This window comes from Uloborus diversus, chromosome 8 (genome assembly GCF_026930045.1).
Source record: "Uloborus diversus isolate 005 chromosome 8, Udiv.v.3.1, whole genome shotgun sequence".
Lineage (NCBI taxonomy): Eukaryota > Metazoa > Arthropoda > Arachnida > Araneae > Uloboridae > Uloborus > Uloborus diversus.
In genome coordinates, this window is record NC_072738.1 from 97,932,904 (window position 1) to 97,953,894 (window position 20,991).

General features: G+C 36.0%; 1 protein-coding gene across 3 annotated transcripts in view; it reads right to left on the reverse strand.

The window, feature by feature from the left end:
- Nucleotides 1-241: 241 nt before the first annotated feature.
- Nucleotides 242-20,991, reverse strand: part of LOC129227827 (uncharacterized) — a 133,985-nt gene continuing 113,235 nt past the window's right edge. The window contains exons 5-6 of one of the 3 annotated variants that reach the window (XM_054862439.1): nt 14,892-14,945; nt 242-476 (exon numbers count right to left, since the gene is read on the reverse strand). In XM_054862439.1, the coding sequence (XP_054718414.1) occupies nt 387-476; nt 14,892-14,945 (144 nt within the window). In that variant the 3' untranslated portion in view covers nt 242-386. The remainder of the gene's footprint in view (nt 477-14,891; nt 14,946-20,991) is intronic. The other 2 variants (XR_008580876.1, XM_054862441.1) reach the window with 2 other exon arrangements.

The following is a 20,991-nucleotide window of genomic DNA, read 5'->3' on the forward strand; positions in this document are numbered from 1 at the left end:
TTAGCTCTAAAAATCTTTACCAGTGAAAAATTCGCGTTAAAGCCATTTCGCGTAAGTCGAATCGCGTTGTAGCGGGAGTCGACTGTAATGAAAACAGCAATCGATAAAAATAAAACCCATTTGCGTCGGTTGACCGACATTGAAAGAAACTTTTCCTGAAAGATATAAGCAAGTAAAACGACTTTGAATTTCAATGCTCCATTAGGCAGCCCAAGAGCAAAAAGCAGGTGATTAGGCAACATTTTCCAGATTTTTCATGATTTGTTTATTAACCTTTTACACTGGAGCATAAAAATACAATACAATTGTTTTTATGGTGGCTGAGCATTTTTCGGACTTTGAAAAGTGCTAAAATCATTTTCAAGCTTTCACTTTCTGATTGCTGACTACCATTTTTTGATTTTCTTCAGAGCATCTACAGTATAGCCACAGAGTTTCTTATAAAAATATTCTTCTCCAACTTCATACCCACAATCCTAAATAAATAAGTGAAAAAATGTTTTGTTAATATTAAATGTTTATGTAGAAAAAAAAAAGATGTGTATCAATTTATGTATCAAATATTCGAAAATAGTTACTTGCTGAATTTTTTTAAAATGAACTCTTTAACAATGAAAATATAACACGTCACTCATGTATTTTCCAGTCTAATGCATAGATAGGACAGCTGCTGACATGTCCAAGTCGTTTTTGGATATTTAACCTTTTAAACGATACGTGGAAAATAATAATAATAAACCAGCATTTTTTTTCTTTTACAAGTGAAACAGTTTTTACTTAAGATAAATAAATACCTTTGTGCTGAAAAGTAAAGTAAGAAATATCATCGTCAAAAAGCACAAATTGCAGATTTCTGAAGACACGTATTTCAACGTAACAGGGAACGACTTTTTAGTGCAAAAAGTATGAGCTTATGAATAAAAAGATATCCGACAAAAATCTGCAGTTATCCGCGAAAAGCTTTTGTCGGATATCTTTTCCTCCATAAGATCATTCCTTTTTGCATTGGAAAAGGCGTTTCCTGTAACGCCGAAACACGTGTCTGCAGCAATCTGCAATTTGTACTTTTTGAAGTTGTTACTTTTTCCTTTACAGTTTTTTCTTGTTTCTTACACTCAATCGATTCAGTAATGCCATTCAATATTCACCATAGATGAATTCATTTCTTTTTTAAGATAGTCGATGAGCAAAATATCCCACGCATCTTTAAAGGTGGTTCCCATATTTTTGTCAGATGGCTTTAGAGTTTTTGGTTTCCTAAACTACTGCTGTTCGCTCTGAAAATGCGCTTTATATTTTCCCGAAAGAAAGAACAACACACGTTTTTTTTAATAAAACATATTTATTTTGATTTGCTTTTAGTTAAGTTATTTATTTTTTAAAAAGGATTAAAGAATTTTTAAATTATATTGGCTGCACTGTTTAAAACATCCTACTACTTTATTTGTTAATGTATTTATTTTAATGTATCTATTTTACCAGGTGAGGCAGGTATATTATGATCTTTAAAATCAACTGTAAGATGTTAAAAAAGTATGCTTGACATAATTTAACTTTTAGCTAATTAAGAGAATATACTCTAGATGCTAGAAAGTTGATGCTGATAAACGGGAAGTAGCTCCAGATGTAACTTCCCGTTATTTCATTAATGATTAAAAAAATATGCTAACCCAATTACTTCACAAACTTTAAATGTGATTAATTCGAAATATTCTGATGTGAACACCACACTACTTCCTTTTACATATATTAAATAATGCATGCTTTTTGAATAACTAAAAAAAAAAAAAAACAACAACAAGGAAATGCTTTACATGTTTTCGACCCCTGATTTATCGGGAACCGATGCAAAAAAATTGGTATACATAGATTTATTTTCCCAATATCGGCAATTTTAACGTGTTTCAATATAGTAATTCGCTAGATATCAATAATAGCGCCAAGATGACTCTAAATTCGAAAAATATTACTTTTTTTCGCCCATTTTGTCAGAAACTTGAATATTTATTTCCATTTTGGTGACGAAACTTATAGACCAAAAGTTTGGTGACACATCGCCAAGCGTTTGCCAAATTACAACATCACTTGAGTTTACCTTGGAATCAACACTGATTTTCCCAAAAAAGGTTTAAAAAAACCCTTAAAATAGGAAACACACAATTAGACCCCCACGAATAGTCTACAAACCAAAATTCAACTTTCTACGGCATATCGTTTTTGAGATATGCCAGATGCGTACATGTATACATGCATTCGCAAATTCAGACGCCACGAGAAAACTTGAGGTAATTAACTCGGGGATCGTCAAAATGGATATTTCGGGCGTAAGTAAGTTCTTAGGTATCTCTTTACGTGCGGTTGGGTAAAAAAAAAAAAAAAACCCACTGAGTAATGATCTGAGTGATTGGGAATGAGTAAAATGGAAATTTTGGTCTATAAAATGAAGGGAATTTTTTTTCGCGATTACAATACTTCCTTTACTACGTAAAAGGAATTAGAAAAATGTGATCGAATAATAGAAAACTGTATTGAAAGAGACAGAAAAAAAATTAAAAATGAGAAGAAGTAATACACGGAATGAAAAATCAAGAAAATTCCACTGAGTAAATAAGTTAAGTGAGCCACAGGTTGTCATAATAAAGCTTTGAGTTTTTCTTAATTTTCTGAATAGATGTAGTTGGCTGAATTTCTTCATGTTGAATTTTACACTTATTTAGTAACACATATCAAGTTATTATTATTATTATTATTATTATTATTGGTAAGAAAAAATTTTAATGTTTAATATGATACAACTTCAATGTAAGTAGCTTGTGGGAAACCTTTGAAAAAAAATGCTTCAAAAGTGTCCCACGTGTAGACAGCCTGTACAAAACGCTAAAAATAGAATAAATATATCAAAAAATATTGGTAATTTATATTTCCTTCCTGAAAAGCAGTACAATATTTAATAATTGGAAGGGGGGAAAACAATTACAAGGACATAACAAGGAAAAGTTACAATACATTTTATACTAAACCTGCAGTTTCATGCCTTCACATGTTCTGGAACATTTTTTTTATAAATGATGTTAACAGAACAGTGTGTAATGTTTGAAAATAATTTAATACAGTGGAGCACCAAAACTGACTTTACAACATAAGTTTACACGTTTTTTTTCTTCTTAGGGTAGCCATCTTGATAACATGCATATTGTCACCATTTGCGCAACATAAAATTGTTATTCTGATCACTTTATTAGAGTTAAAGTGAATTTAAAGAGACTACGGTTAAAACGAAAGAAAAGAGAAGACTTATCTTTAGGGTTTGGTACGTAAAGTTGTTATAAAATACAGGTTTTTCAACTTAGGTATATAATAAATGCAAGAATTTCTTTTAAAACTTCATATTTTGTTGTTGTAATTTTTCATTACATTAATAAAGAGCACGCTGCACTGATTTGGATTTTAATAGCTTAATGACATTTGATTTTTCGTGTAAATGACTTGGGGTGGGGTAAATTGGTTATAATTTAAAAAATTGATCTAAAAACATCATAATGTAACGGATTCCGTGCGACTTCCACTTTCTTGAAATGAAGACACAGTTCTTGATAAAAGCACAGGAAATTTATTTACACTATGTACAGGAAAGATCGTCAACAACTGCTAAATTATTCATCAGCAATTAAGCAATTATCACACAACACCGTAAACTCAACGTTTACACACGTATTTACTTCCAAATACGAAAACAACACAGCGAAATGCCTCGCAATAAACAGAGCAAAAATGCTCCCAGTTCGAAATCTCAATCGAAACTCAACTGTTTATCACGTGGGACGCCTTTATAAACATCGAAAGAAATCTCTCAAATATTCCACAACATTCTTTCGGCTTCCCGAAATGCGTAGACCGTTATCAAATTTTAGCAATGAAAAGAAAAGGAAATAGGGGATCGTATACTTTAGCAGAATGAAAAGGGGGTTGTATATATTTATTACGGGAAACTATTTACAGGTTACGTTACTACAATAATTTCTATTTACAGGATTTGTAACATTGCCCCCTTCCTAAGGACTGCACGTCCCGGGCAGTACAATCCCCAGAAAGGGTGCCAAACTTCTATCACAAGTTCACAAATACACACATAAAATAATAACCAATAATGCATAGGAAACACAATAATAACAAGAAATATTACTAAACATTAAAAGCAAAAAAATTATCTACAACTTTTATGTTATCAACCATGGTTGTTTACGCAATACTCATGAACTATGGCCAAAGTATGGGGCTAACCGATCATAATGTACAACCCTAGGTTTTGCATTAGGTGATTTTTGGATCCTCACTACGACGTCATTTAGTCGGTTAAGGACTTTGTAGGGTCCATCCCAATGCGACTGCAATTTGGGTGACAGACCTTTCCGTCGGATGGGATTCCATAACCAAACCTTGTCGCCTTCGTTGAATTCATTTCCAGTAGACCTTGTGTCGTATCGGGTCTTCATCTTCTCCGCCGCGATGTTGATTCGCTCTCGTGCGAAGTTATGAACGTCTTCCAACCGGGCCTGGAGATCCTGGATGTACTCCTCACGCGACGAAGGCGCATCCGGAGGACGACCGAAGACGAGATCACAAGGTAGCCGAAGCTCTCGTCCGAAGAGCATCTGAGATTGAGCATATCCGGTAGTCTCGTGGACAGCACTGCGGTAGGCCAGCAGGAACAAAGGTAGCTTCTTGTCCCAATCCTGTTGATTTCTGGATACCATAAGCGAGAGATTATTCAGAATTGTGCGGTTAAATCTCTCCACCATGCCGTCCGATTGTGGGTGTAGTGGTGTTGTCCTAGTTTTCTCAATTCCGAAAATTTGACATAGGCCCTTAAACACAGCAGAGATGAAATTCCTCCCTTGATCGGAATGAATCTGCAAAGGTGTTCCGTATCTCGAGATCCAATGTTGGACTAGGGTCTCTGCTACAGTGGTAGCTTCTTGATCTGGAATGGGATATGCTTCCAGCCATTTGGTGAAATAGTCGATGGAAACAAGAATGTATTTGTTCCCATCAGCAGTTCTTGGTAGAGGACCCAGGATGTCGATCCCAATTCGTTCGAAAGCAGCTCCAACGTTGTACAGATGTAGCTTCCCTCTGCTTCTCTTCTTCGGTCCTTTACGAGCAGAACAGGCGTCACAAGAATGGCACCACCTCTCCACGTCATCCTTCGCCTTACTCCAGAAGAAGCGCTCCCGAACTTTATTGAGGGTTTTCAAGACACCAAAATGTCCTCCAGTCGCACTACTATGTATTTCTTTCAGAACATCTGAAATCCTGGATCGGGGAAGTAGTAACTGCCACCTAGATGTCTTGCCGTCGTCAGATTCCCATTTCCGGTGTAGCACGCCGTTCCGTAAATGGAGTGAGCCCAGTATCTTTTTGTTGCAGGACTGAAGATGGAAACGTCCTGCCAGCTAGGGCGTCAACTGTCACTTTCCATGAACTTTAAAATTGGTTTTATGTCGGGGTCTTCAAGTTGATCCTTTCGAACTTGGTCATCACTCCATGGATCAGGTTCTGATGATGTTGGAGTCACTGTCACCTGATAGGCGGTAGGGCTAGTCGTTCCATACTGTTTCTCGATTCGGGAACAATAGTGGCAGTTCTCAGGACAGGGTCTCCTTGATAAAGCGTCAGCATTACCGTGAGATAACCCTTTTCGATGCTTGATCTCCATGTCATATTCCTGGAGCCGCTGTATCCATCTGGCTATCTGGCCTTCCGGATTTTTGAAGTTCAAAAGCCAAGTTAATGAGGCATGATCTGTCCGAAGCAGAAATTTTCGGCCGTAGAGGTAATGATGGAAGTGTTCTATAGCTTTCACTATGGCCAGTAACTCCTTTCTGGTGACGCAGTAATTTCGCTCCGACTTTGATAAGCATTTGCTCCAGTAAGCGATGACATGTTCATTTCCGTCAATTTCTTGGGATAAAACAGCTCCGATGCCCTCGTTGCTCGCATCAGTGTCCAGGATGAAGGATTTTTCAGGCTGAGGATAGGCGAGGATAGGCGTTGATGTTAAAGCCTCCATCAGTCGTAGAAATGCATCTTCGCATTCTTTGGACCATTCAAACTTTTGCTTGCTCTCCGTCAGCTTATGCAAAGGTCGTGCAATGTTGGAAAAACCCTTTACAAACTTCCTGTAGTACGTGCAGAGCCCCAGGAAACTTCGCAGCTGATGGATGTCTTCGGGACGACTCCAACTCTTGACTGCAGATACCTTTTCTGAATCGGTTTGTACACCTTCAGAAGAGATGATGTGACCAAGGTAGTTCACTTCCCGGCGGAACAAATTACATTTGGACGGGCTTAACTTCAGATTGGCTTCCTTAAGCTTTTGCAGCACCTTCCTACGATTTGCCAGATGTTCCTCGAAACGGCGTCCCACGATGATGATATCGTCTAAGTAGACCAGACAGGATTCGTAGGAAAGTCCTCTTAACACTGTCTCCATAAGACGCTCGAACGTAGCTGGTGCATTGCAGAGGCCGAAGGGCATTACTTTAAACTGTCATAAGCCTTGTCCAGTTGTAAACGCTGTCTTCTCTCGGTCATCAGGGTGTATCTCAACCTGCCAGTAGCCGCTCTTCAAGTCCAGGGTCGAAAACCACTTGTGTCCGGAAAGAGTGTCCAAGGTGTCGTCTATCCGTGGAAGAGGGTAACTGTCTTTCTTGGTGATTTCATTCAGCCGTCGGTAATCGACACAAAATCTGGTGGAGCCATCTTTCTTTCGGACTAAGACGATGAGAGAGGCCCAAGGACTGGAAGACGGTTCGATTACATCATTCTCCTTCATCTCTTTCAGGAGGGTCTCAACCTCTTCCTTCTTGGTGAACGGTAGTCGTCTTGGATGCTGTTTTATAGGGGGTTGTTCTCCAATGTAAATCCTATGCTGCGTTAAATTCGTACGGCCAACATCCTCCGATGTAGATGAAAACAGATGCTTGAAGTCATCCACCAATTGTTCCGCAGCAGTTCTTTGATCTTTCGATAACGGCGCACTCCCAATTAACTTCGATGTCAAGGACTCGGAAGACACAGTCTTGGGGGAATTGATTCTTCTAATGATGCAGTTTACTGGAGTACAAGTTGCCAACACTTCACCTTTTCGGATATTCCTTGGCCTTTCACTCACGTTGGCGACCCTCACAGGAATTACATCCTTAGAAAGGTCCACAAGCGTAGATGCTACCAGCACTCCTTTTAGGCTATTGCTTTGGTTAGGGTATTCAATGAGTCCAAATCGAAAACTATTGCTTTCTTCAATGGAGCCAGGTATTAATGATTCTGACCTTGAGGGAATCGATAAATCTGTTTGGGCTATTATTTGATGAGCGGATTTTACATCACTTTCTGCAGGGAAAAGGGCTATGTCTTCTCTCATCGAGTGCAGCTCATTAGTCTTGAAGTCGAGAGTGAAGTCATATTTCTTCAAAAAGTCCAATCCGAGAATGAAGGGGTCCGTGATATTAGCGACGAATGCCGTATCATGGTAGGTGGCATTCCCAAACACTATTTCAAGTCCACTTTACTGTCAATCTCGATCTTGTCACCTGTCACAGTCTGAAGACTTACGCGTGGCGATGTCCACAGCAGTTTCAAAGCAAATTCACGAGCCACATCTGTCCTAATGATTGTCACATTGGCTCCAGTGTCGACAATCAGTCTGCAGGGGTTCCCATTTACATGTGCGTAAATGAAAAGTTCATCACTGCCACTACTAGAAGAGGAAATCTGCAGAGCTCCAGTGAAAGTGATTTCCTTCCCTCGCGTAGCTTGGCGAACCGGACAACTCCTTCGCAGGTGTCCTTCACTACCGCATTTCCAGCACTTCTGCTCTTGTTTCTTTTGGGCTGTTATGCTGCTCAGATGTCTTGTCAAGTCACCGAGTTGTCTCTCAAGTTCAGCGAGGTGGGACGACCTGGAATCAGAGTCATCAGCTTCCTGAGTCCGGATTAGATGGCGATCCACACGGGTTGCTTCTTGGGCGGCCTCGTATCTCCTCGCATACACAACAGCAGAATTCAGGTCTTTGACATCCGCCATCCGTAGAGCTTTCTGGATTTCCGGATCTCGAACCCCGTCGATGTAGTAGTTGAGTGCCAGGTTGTCTCGAACATCCGCAGGGCAGTCGTAAAAAGCAAGATGAGACAATCTCTCGATGTCCGCCGCAAGCTCTTGCAGGGTTTCCCCAGTTTTCTGGAAACGGGACTTCAACTGGAGTCGGCTGAAATCTTTCTGGCACTTCTCACCGAAGCGAAGCTCCAACGCAGATGTGAGGGCGGCAAAATCCAGGCGCTGGCTGTCCGGAAGGGTCTGAAGAATGTCCGCTGCGTCACCACTCAGGGATGCTGCAAGATGGCAGGCCTTGGTAGCAGAGTTCCATCCGTTCACTTCCGCCACTATCATGAATTGAGTTTTGTAAACCTGCCACGAAGTTTTCCCATCATATGTGGCAAGTTTAATGGACGGCCGAGCAACCGATGTGGTAGCGTCAAACTGTACAGAGCAGCTTTCCGCGGTCGCCAATCTCCTTTCCATGTCTTTAATTATTTCCTTCTTAAATGAAGTAAATTTCTTGTCTTCTTCTTCCAACTTATTTTCCACATTGGCGATACGCTCTTCCACAGTATCAAATTTTTCTTCCAGAGCATCAACTTTATCTCCCATTGCGGTTAGTTGATTCTCCATCATGGTTTTCATCGACGTTAGGTCACTTTTTATTTTATCTTGACTTGTAGTAATTTTAGCAGTTAAATCACTATTTAACTGTTCTTGGTTAGTCGCCAATTCGTTTTTCAATTGTACTTGATTTGCAGTCAATTCATTTTTTAATTGGTCTTGATTAGCCGCCATATCATTTTTTAATTGTTCTTGATTAGCCGCCAAACTTTCGGTCAAGTCACTTTTCACAGCATTAATTGCTGCCAGAAGTTGTTTTAATTGGTCATCCATTGCGCGAGTAATCACCATAAAAACAAAGTCTATAAATTCAAACAGTCTTTATGAAAAAAAAATGTCCAAAGTCACACTTACTCCAAGAAAGTCCAGAAGAAGCCGCACGTTGGGCGCCAAATTGTAACGGATTCCGTGCGACTTCCACTTTCTTGAAATGAAGACACAGTTCTTGATAAAAGCACAGGGAATTTATTTACACTATGTACAGGAAAGATCGTCAACAACTGCTAAATTATTCATCAGCAATTAAGCAAATATCACACAACACCGTAAACTCAATGTTTACACACGTATTTACTTCCAAATACGAAAACAACACAGCGAAATGCCTCGCAATAAACACAGGAAAAATGCTCCCAGTTCGAAATCTCAATCGAAACTCAACTGTTTATCACGTGGGACGCCTTTATAAACATCGAAAGAAATCTCTCAAATATTCCACAACATTCTTTCGGCTTCCCGAAATGCGTAGACCGTTACCAAATTTTATCAATGAAAAGAAAAGGAAATAGGGGGTCGTATACTTTAGCAGAATGAAAAGGGGGTTGTATATTCATTACCGGAAACTATTTACAGGTTACGTTACTACAATAATTTCTATTTACAGGATTTGTAACAATAAATAACCGTAATTTTTTATGCCCTATACATTTGTTTTTTTTTTCATGAACACCCTTTTTTTCACCTTGATATAAATAACTTTTTGATGATCAACTATGGTCAAAAGTTGGTTTACCAAAGATTGTACTCACACTTTGCTACTGGATTTCATCAATGTAATCAGGAAAGGTGTGACAATTTACAATGTTTTGTTTCTGTAGGAATATATTAAAGATAGTGTCTGAATAATGTCTAAACTACCTAAATTATACGGTAAAAATATTACACATAAATAGGGAAGCGAAAAAACATATTTCTTAATTAAAAATCAAAAGAGAAAAAAAATGATCAAGTTTTATCTGTTTATTTAATGTATGCGAAACACTTCTAATTCTAAGTTTCTACTTTTTGCAGATATTTAAGAGAAGATTTTTTGGAGGGCAGAATGGGGTGGCATAAAAATTTATACTAGAATAAATTAAAAGTTATCGTCGCAAAAAATTCTACGATTTTTTTTTCCTAATATTATAGGATTGCAATCTTGCTTTAATTCAATCAATATGCTATATCAAATATAAACTCAGTTGTATTTAGTTCAATTTACCTCAAAAACGGTCAATTGCTATTAAACTTAAAATTTAACTGATAGCTGCTTTATAAGTGAAGATTAAAGGATTTTAGATGAAAGGACTGAACGGTATATGTTAAGGTTAAGCTATAACCTCTTTGCCCTATGTTATTTAAGTTGTTCTAAAATATATAATATAAAATAAATCCAGTTCAGCTGTTTATGCAGGACGTGTTCTAGAAACATCCGGAAAGCTACCAACACAATCAATCTGTTTAAGATTTTACCAAACAAAATTTTACAAAGAAGTTAAAAGAGGTGCTCATATTCTTTAATGTTTCATGCACACACAAAACGAATTTTTTCTCGTAAAAAAAGTACTGCCAGTTTTTGAATCCAGAATATAGATCTGTGAATTGAAAAAAATCTAGATTAAAAAAATTATTACATTCTTTCATTTATTTCAAATATATAGCTCCCAATTTGATTTATGACCACTGGACAGATACAAGGAAGGTGCGATTGGTCCGATCGCCCCACTCCGTCGAGGTACCATATCAGCAATTTTACGACACTGAAGTTCAAAAAGTGTTTTTTAGACAATATTTCATAAATTTAATCGAACTCTTGCAGGAAATGTACAGGAGTTAAAGTCTTAAGAACTCAATTGCTAGCCATCTTAGATGACGTAAGGAAAAAGGATGAGGTTCGGAACTCCCTACCCAAAAATGTTTGAAATTGGGGTTCTAAAATCGGAATTTTATCCTCTTTAATATTAGTTAGAGAAGAGGTTCGGGGGGGGGGGGGGGGGCTTTAAAACTCAATTTCAAACCGGGTGCTAATTTTTCTAAACTGTAGTTTCAGAAATACAAATTTAAAGTATCTTCGATGATGGTAGGAGGAAACATCCCACTGGAATTTTTCCAAAATCAAAGTTGAACGCAATTTCGCTCCTCTGTTGAAAAATTCCTAGATCCGTCCTTGTATCCCAGGAAATAAGAGCTACTTCTTTTGAAAAGTCAAATCACTGCGCATGCGTGGCAAACGATAAAGGTGATCTTCTAAAATTTAGCCATTTGCGCTGTAGATACACGTTTTACAATGCAGTGCTCTCGTATTTGTGATATTCATTGTTTTTTAAATCAAGAAAAATGGACTTTTTCCATTTAAATTGAATTTTTTTGAAATTTAAATTACATTTTTTTTTCAAAATCTTCAAACATTTATAGATATTAATTACTTTAAATTTTAGAATATAATGTATTTCATTTACTAGATAAAAAATCCACTTTTTAGCTATTTTCATTTCATGGTAGTAGCTAAAAGTAGACCAGAGAGTTCAAATACAAATGCTTGATTTAAATCTGTTTTAACTTCACTTAAATAATTCTCCGATTTTATATCTTATAAAATTTTCAACTTACCAGTTTAATAGTATAATATTATCACTTCATTACTTAAAGGATGATACTTTTTATGTTAGCTAAATATCTTTAGTGCAAATTTCAAAGATTTCAACATTAACGCCTGCTGCTGTCCCCCCCCCCCCCCCCAAGCTACAACCACCAATACTTCAACTAAGCCATTCCATTTCAGATCAGACAGAAACTGTCTCGTTACCTTAACCGATTTCTTTTTAATTACAGTCGTTAGAACTAAAAGGCATATGAAATAAATCAAAAGGATTTTGAAAGATTTTTTTTCACCAGTTAGAGCCTACTGAAACTCTGCACAAAATCGACCATTTTGGGGGAAAAAAAACAGCAAAACACTCGGTTTGAATTGGGTACTATTTCAAAAGTATTTAACCTATTTGAACATTTTTTCTCTTAAAATAAAAAAGGACCCAGTTTTCATCTAAACATTGTTTTTGAAAATTTTGTTTGTGTTTATTGATAAAGAAAAAAAAGCATTTTTGCGCTGATAAAACTGATATTTTTACAAATTTTATGATTCCCCCCCCCCCATGAAGAAAAAAGATTTTAGTATACGGAGGTGACAGTCTAAAGCCCTTATATGAGATTCGTAACATATTTTATTAGAAATAAATTTGAAACTTTTGAAAATTTTTAAAAAATAACGACTTTTGAAGTGAGATTGCCTCAATTAATCTAAAAATTTAATCCATTTATTGAAATCCATTTAATCTAAAAGTTGGCTAATTTTAACCCTTTTTAATGCTTAACAGGTGAATGAATAAACACCAAATCCCATGTTTTTTCTCAGTAAATGTTTGATGAATTTTTCAAAATGACATTATCACCCATGGCGCGCATATGAAATCATCTAATAATTGCATTCACTAAAAGTCTTATACAGGATGAGTTTGATCGAATCTTCCATACGAAAGGGGGTGATAGAAGCACCCAAACGGAACATAGAACCAACCATTATCGTGTCCAATCCTTAACCGTAACCGAATTATGGCAGATATAAAAAATGAGCAAATAAAAAAAATTCTGAGAAAACGATCAATTTCTGATATTCCTGTAGACCCTACACACATAATAAGTAGGTTTTTGAAAAGAGCAGACAAAATCCTACAAAATGACACTTTTCCTATAAGGACAGTCACATTTTACAGCGAGCCACAACTTTGAAATATTGGAAGCATTCAGAATTGAAATGGTGCTAAAGTATTCAATCCACAATTTGAAACACAACCGTTAGAGCTACAATTGGTCAAATGTAACAAAAACGGACCCATTTTACTAGCTTTCAGATGATACAACAACGAACCATATTGGGCTTCAAATTCAAAAGAAATTCAATCTTTTGTTTGAAACAGTGTAAAAATCTGCATTCGCTGAGGAAGGAAACCGAGCGAAGATCACACTATTATGTTTTAATTTTTTTTGCTTTCTTTGTTTAAGGAAATGATATTTTTATAAAACATTTTATTAAGTGAAAAAACACAAGAGATAACAATAAGTAGACGTAAAAGATGCATTACTTTCCCGTGCTTTTCACAAACAAAAAATCAGCAGTAAAAAAAGTTACACTAAGATCAACCAGTACAATTAAACAACCTTCAAAATTTACGATAGATAATGAAATTGGTCGCCGCTACACCTGATATATGCTCTTGCCTTTTTGCGAACGGAAACAACGTTGCTCTAAGTGAAATTTCATTTCATAGTTTCACTACTGTTCCATCAAACCGGTTATTCAATTTCTACAAACTGGCTACTTCTGCTTTGTAAACTTCTTCTTTTAAGATTTCCCAAACAAAGAAGTCCAAATGAGTCAGGTCTGGTGATCTATGTGGCCAAGGAATGAAGAACGTAATACCTACCCATTGCAGATACTGTTCAGTCAGAAAGCAGTAAATGGCATTTGAGGAATGTGTAGGGGTTCCATCGTGTTGGAAAATGATTTCCAATTGGTTCGGAGAGAACCAGGAAAGGGGCCAGGATCACGGTTCTGCCGATGTTAAGGAGTATGTGTTGCACAGAGTAGTGGAAAACTCAAGTGTGAGTTCACGCACGATTGCAAGAGAGAATGAACTTTCACGAAGTAAAATTATGAAAACATTGCACCAGAACAAGTATCACCCTTACCATTTCACACTAGTACAAGAATTGCGCAATTTAGATTTAGAAAAATAGGGAACATTTTGCAGATGGCTACAATCCTTAGACATTGAAGAACATAATTTTCTAAGAAAGATAGTTTGGACAGATGAGTCGTTGTTTACTAGAGGCGTTGTTCACGTTATAAATTTGCATAACTGGGACCAATATGCTGAAGATAATAATTTTTTAACCCGAAGTTCATGGTTCCAAACTCGATTCAGCTTATATGTTTGGTTTGGTGTAATCAGAGATCATTTGATTGGTCTGTACGTTGACTTAGATTTTTTAGCAGGGGATGCAATGTCTTCACTAGATCCTAGTTTTGATTTTAAAGCTCTTGGAAGCATTGCGTATGCTTTAGTTCAAAACTGTAGCAGAAATACTCGCGTAGGGTATGATACACCCGTAGAAGTCCATTCGAAAGAAACTAACTTTAGAATGTCCCCACCGTTTCTACCCCTTCAAGGTTATGACCTATGGGTCAGCTACTCAAGGAATCGTAAACTTAAAAAAAAAAAAAAAAAGGTTTGGAGAAATTTGATTGAAAGCGAAGATGAAGGTTTGTCATACCCTGCGCGAGCATTCTCGAATTAATAGTTACAATAATAGTGTACTTTATCTGTAACAGCTAACAGATTTCCTTTTTTCCTGTTTCTTTCTTTCTTTCTTTTCTTTTCTTTTTTTTGTCTCTGAAGTTATGCATTAACCGTTACTTAGATGCCGCAATGAATCGAATTTTTTTTTCGCTCAATTACGACGTGAGATTCAATTGGTTACATGACCCAGGAGAAACCACCCAAGCTGAAAGGAAAGATCAGCATAATGCATTTAGGAAAAGTCCTCTAAATATTTAATATTTTTTAAATACTTATAAGTGCATTGTAATGTTTAGATAAGATATGATTTGTTTTGTGGTTTCCTTTAAGATAAGATTTCTTTCCTTTATGTACATTTTTTAGGTAAAATATTATGTTGAACAGTTACTTTTAGATATTAGCCATAGTGTACAAGAAAAACTGCAAACTTTTATTTTGTTCTAAACTGTAATTTTGAATAAAAGAAATAGCAAGATTCTGAAAAACACATTATAATAGATTATTAGAAAGTTTCCGTTACTCATTGGTAAAGAATAGAGCTAATATTAAACTTACTATAAATTTGCTCCAAGTTAAACAAGTTTCGTTGGAACCACCATTACAGTTTATCTGCAAAAAAAAAAATCGTTTTTTAAATGCCGTTTATAATACACTGAGAGTCGGTTGTGAACACCGAAACGCAATGGTACAGCACTGAAGGGATAAAAAAGAAACACTCGTTGGTATTCGAAGACGATTAAAACTAGAAACACTTGTAAGGTGTTATTTTTTTCTAAAATAATATTATTTAGATTAATTCGTTTCTTAATTCCTGTAAATTGGAGGTCTTTAAAAAAAAACATAAACTTTAAAATTTCTTACCCTTTGTTCTTTATCTTTACTAATAATAAAGCTGAAAGTCTGTCTCTCGATGTCGGGATGTCGGAATGTCTGGATGATTTTTATGCGCACAGCGTCTAGACCGTTCGACCGATTTTCACGAAGTTAGGCACAAAATTAGTTCTTAGCATAGGGGTGAACACCTCGAAGCGATTTTCCGAAAATTCGATTCGGTTCTTTTCTACTCAAAGTTCAACAAGCAAATTGTCATAACATGGATGAGGAATTTACCAAACTATCATTACGTGGAACCGTAACATTGCAAATGAACGTAGCAAATTGGCGAGAAATTCATTATCCATTATTTTCAAATATACAGGCGATCCAAATGATCTTTTAATTTTCAACTACGGGCAAAGCCGTGCGGGTACCTCTAAAATCACATATATGTGATATACATCATCATCCTTAATTTTTGTATACCAACTTTTGTTGAATTTGCTTCAATAGTTGAGATAAAATCATCTCGTTATGATAAAAAGATTTTTAATATTTTTGTGAGTTAAACTCCCGATTCCCTGCTAAATAGGGTGGCTGGTTAACCGCGGAAAAGCGATTTCATGGAAAATCCACAAAACAGATAAAATAGTATACTAGTGTATACAATAGCTGGAAGAATCAATAATATTGGTATGGATTAAAATACAGGTGTCCCTCCTATAACACTGTTAATTCGTTCCGAGTCGTACCGAAACCGTGTTATACTAATCGCAAACTTGGTACCGTGTAATATCGAAACCGTGTTGTAGAAGTACCGTGTTATACGAGAGACGCTTGTGTAGCTAAAAAGATAAGAGTGCATGTAAAAAATGTATATATACTCCCAGAGTTCCAAAATTTTAGTTCAAAAATGTTTCAATAGATGGCGCTGCAGATAGTAAGCCTTAGAGTCAAAAAAAAAAAGTTCACTGATTTTTCCTCCGATTGCGAAATGTGGTTGTAGACGGTGACGGATATTTTGAAAACTATTGTTGTTTAGTTTTGTTTATATTAACTAGGGGGCTCTGCCCCCTGCTCGTTAACGCTCACCAGCCCCCGAAGATTGCTTCGCAATCGTATTTGATTCGTAAAGATTTAAATCGACAATTAGAAAGAAAGACATTGAAAACCCACTGTGAGCTAGCTTCCTTTGAATCAAAAAGCACCCCTTCCCCGGGTTTCAAAATAACTTGTCCCATTTTGCAGAGCCGTGGGGGCTAAGGGGCTCCTGAGCATTGCAGAACTGCAGTTTTGTACGTTTGAAAAGTTGCTTTTATATTAGTGTTATTCAGTAATATATTTTGCTCTTTAGCTGGGGGCTTAAATTGAGTTGAACCTAAGATTTTCCGTTAAAATCTAAATTTTTCAAGTTTGTGAATAAGAAAGAAGAAACACGAGAATCGAAAAGACGTAACTATGGCAATGCCAAATAAAACATTGCTAATTTTAATGGAAATAAGATTATTCGAGCTTGATTTTTAACTTGTTGTATTATTTTTCTCCTTTGGAGATAGAAGCTTAGTTTCCCGACCATAGGTCGAATTAGATCTGGAGTAAAAAAAGTCGCTCCTTCCAGTGGTGTCAAAAGAAATGTGCGAGACAACTCCTTCGCTTTTTACTGATAGAATTAATAAAGAAAGCTAACCTAAAGCTTTAGTTAAACCTAAAATTAAACCTTATCTTTAGCTAAACCTAAAAAAGTTCGAGGTAAAAACGTAAATAACTCCCACCATATTTAAGTTAGAGCTTTGAAACAAACTGCGTAGAACACGGAAAATTCTACTTTTTCCAACGATATATAATATTAATGTACGCAAGTAATTTTTATCCCCTTTAATAGGCAGTAATAGACAATTTACGCAAAAGTTTAGTTTAAAAAACTAACTACAAAAAAAAAAAAAAAAAAAAAAAAAACCTACTTCAAATTTAAAAAAAAAAAACAGGTGCACACTCCCGGGGCTCGAAGTAATTTTATACAAAATTTCAAGGTTGTAAGTGCTATGGGGTCTCCTTGACGCAGGCCCGCCACAGACTTCCTTCCAGAATTTCCTTGCAACCTTACTTTTACTTACTACTAGCTGCATTGCCCGGCTTTGCACGGTCTACCTCGAAAATAAAAGTTATGCCATTTTACGCATGTTCAACAATCAGGCTTCAGTTGATGAAAAAAAATATTGTGAATTTCCCGTCAAAGTAATCATTCTTGAAGAAAGAAAACGGCAAATCAAAAATTCCCGAATAAATTAAACGCAACACCTAAAATCCAAAATTAAAAAGAAAGATAAATCGCCAAATTATAATTAAAAAGGAAATTTTTGGTCTCAAAACGAAAATAAAATTTCATTTAGTCACAGTCGAGAAAAAAAAGTGGCAACCTTCTGAATTGTTTTCACGCTAATTTAAAATGAAATCACGCAAACGAAAAATTTTCGATGTAAAATTTCTATTCCATTCGGCTTAATGATCTTTTTTAATTTTTTCCTGGTCATTTTACTGCCCTTTTGTTTTGCAATTCGAAGGAAATGAATGAACCTCATTGGTATTTTTCGCAGGCTTTTGAATGGCGCTATTATCAAAGTGGTTGGATAATTAATTCGGGTAGAAATAGCTATTTAATGCCATTTTCAAGTAGGGTAGAAACTCTCCTAGCTGTTATGAAAACTTGATGCAACACGGAGCTGTAGTAATACTCAATTGTAAGATTTTTTGTTTTTTTTTTAGCTTCGGCTCCGGGAAGAAAATTAAAGCATAATGTAAGCGAAAATATAAGTATCAGGTTTAAGATTTCAGACTACACTGGAATTTTTTTTTCAGTAAAATATATTAAATCGTATGTTGAAATATAGATTCTTCTAATGAGTTTTTGACTCTTTGTACAAATAAAAAAAAATACTACTCAATTTAAAGGGTAATATATATATATTTTTCTTCTTTTTGCAAAAAAAAAAAAAAAAAAAACAAATAGCGTATCACATTTTTACTAGATTTTAAAAGCTACGCTTAAAAAAGAACTTAGTTCAAATTATTGTGTATTTTAACCGTGCTGTTAAATGATGAACACGTGATGCCATCTAAATTATAACGGTTCAAACAGCCAGCGATAACAAATTGTAAAAATTTTCAAAAATAAAAACACTTCTCGGCAAGAAAAAAAAAATTAAAATTACCTGTGGTTTTTTTTTTTCCGGTAGAGCGTTCGGCTATAAACTGCCTGAACTTCGGCCCAGTTCGGGCTGTCCGACATAATAGCAAATTTACAGTAATATTACGCATTACATGTACTCATAACATACAACAGATAACACATGTAATAAAATAAATTGCAGTGGGAATTCTATTTGGTGTTTCGACTCCTTTATGCAGGCTGCAGTTATCATTCAATAAGTTGACTGCTAATCGAAGGGTGTTCTTCACTTTTTTTTAAGCTGTGACTCCGTCCAGATCACTGAGCATGATGTAAGCATAAAAAAAAGTATTAGATATACCTCAAGGAAATATTTTTTGTGCAGAAAAACATTTTCATTGTATGCTGAAATGTAGATTTTTCTAATAGCAGTGTTCGAACCATCGTACAAATGAAAAAATACTACGCCAAATTAAAACTACGAGTTTCAACCAGTAAATCTTTAATTATTTATTCGAATACGATATAAAACATTAAAATTATCATAAGCTTCATTAGTGAGAAATCATTTTCTACTCCTCTGCTTTCGGCTGAAAAAAAAAAAAAAAAAACATTTTGTTTACGTTTGAAAACTTACACTTAAAACACGGACTCAGTTGAACTGGTTTTGGTTTTGAATTTTAAGTGTTCGATTAAAAGAAAAGTGCGGGCTTTTAAGCCGTACAGGTTAAAGAAGCCTGCTATGGGAAATTGTTGAATATTCAAAAATAAAAACACTTATTTTTTCAACGAATTTATTACTTCTCTAGAATGTTTGTTTCAATCGCTACGTGAGATCTTCCTCATTCTTTAATCAAATTTTATGTTTTACGAATAATTTTAAATCGTATCATGCTGGCTAATGACAAAACATAGACCATGATCTTATTATATTTTTTTCGGCGAAAAACTTTTTACTGTGTTTTATTACGCATTCCTTCAATGAATAGCATTCGAAAAGGAAGGCACAGTTGCTGGGTTTTTTGGAGCGTCGTACTGTTAATCAGAATGGCGCCAGTTCGAATCCATGCAACTAAGTATCTCTTTAATGTTTTTTTTTTTTTCCGTCAGATGCCACATGGGCAGGACTGTATTTGCCACAACCTGTTTTTTCACATGCAAAATTACTGATTTTTCACGTGTCACTCAGCCTAACTTTTAATGATATTTATATTTGCATTGAAAATACGCACAACCGCAAAAGGGGAGCGATGATCAAATTATCACAACGTTGTATTTAACGAGGTTTTGTTACTGATGTCTTCTTATTACATGCCTTCTCTTGTGCGCTTACTTTTTTCCGTTTACTTTTTTCGGTTTTTCTTCATAATATTCTTTCTTTGAAATTTTTAAAGTGCGAAATGCTTTACGAAACGACGAGCAAATTGGCGATTTGCTCGTAATTCGGCATTACGAGCGAAATGCCGAATTCCGCACGGGTCGACTAGTAGGTATTTAATGATAAGATCTATGATTAATTTTTGACAAAACTACATAAAAAAATTCAATGAAATATTAAAACTTAATTTCTTTTAAATCAAAAACAAAAAGGTGCTGGAAATTTTATCTCACCAAAATCTTCGTACACTTTAAAACATGTCTATAAATTATTGAATTATCTATCTTTTTATTAAGTTATCATTTAGAAGAATATCATGCAATTTTAACAACAGCTTTTACACGTCTGGGAATAGGTTTCTTTGTTTTTTCCTCTTTTGTTTTTGTACATTTTCTGAGTAAATGTTTAACTACACTTCGAGTCTTATTGTTATTAGCTGTCTTTTCGTTTCAAAGCCGTATTTTCGTAATCTAGTCTCCAAATATCTCTTAATATGTTACAGTAGGTTCAAATCTGGAGATTGAGGGGATATTTTCTAAAATTATGGACAATTTTTGAGGCACTAGACGCAAACGTTGAAACCCGTGTGTTTGTTATCGTTTTCTCGATAAAAAACAAAGTTTGTTCTGTAAGTTACAGCCCTAAGCCAGAGCTAAGGCAGAAATACGTGAAATACACCGCCAGCTCAGTCATTTCCAGCCGAGGACTGCAGTATCGTGCTTATTAGCACTCATCAGACCGGCATAGGAGAGGGACTGAGCTGGAGATGGAAAAGCTCTTAAGGAAACCAAGAGTGCCAAACAAACTGGCAGCTAATATAGAATTAGCACTGACCAGACGAGTGACCAAAGCAATAGTTCGTTTCATTTCGAATTTTAGAGGCAAGGTAGGTATATTCACTAAGTTACCGCCCTAAACCAGAGCTAAGGCAGAAATACGTAAAATACACCGCCAGCTCAGTCATTTCCAGCCGAGGACTGCAGGATCGTGCTTATTAACACGCATCAGCCCGGCTTAGCAACGAGACTAAGCTGGAGATGGAAAACCTATTAAGGAAGCCAAGAGTGCCAAACAAACTGGTAGCTAATATAGAATTAGCACTGACCAGACGAGTGACCGAATCAATGGTTCGGTTCAACTCGAATTTTGAAGGCAAGGCAGGTATATTCAGTAAGTTACCGCCCTAAGCCAGGGCTAAGGCAGAAATACGTGAAATACACCGCCAGCTCAGTCATTTCCAGCCGAGGACTGCAGTTAACTGCATTTATTCGAAAATATTTGAGTGTACGATGATT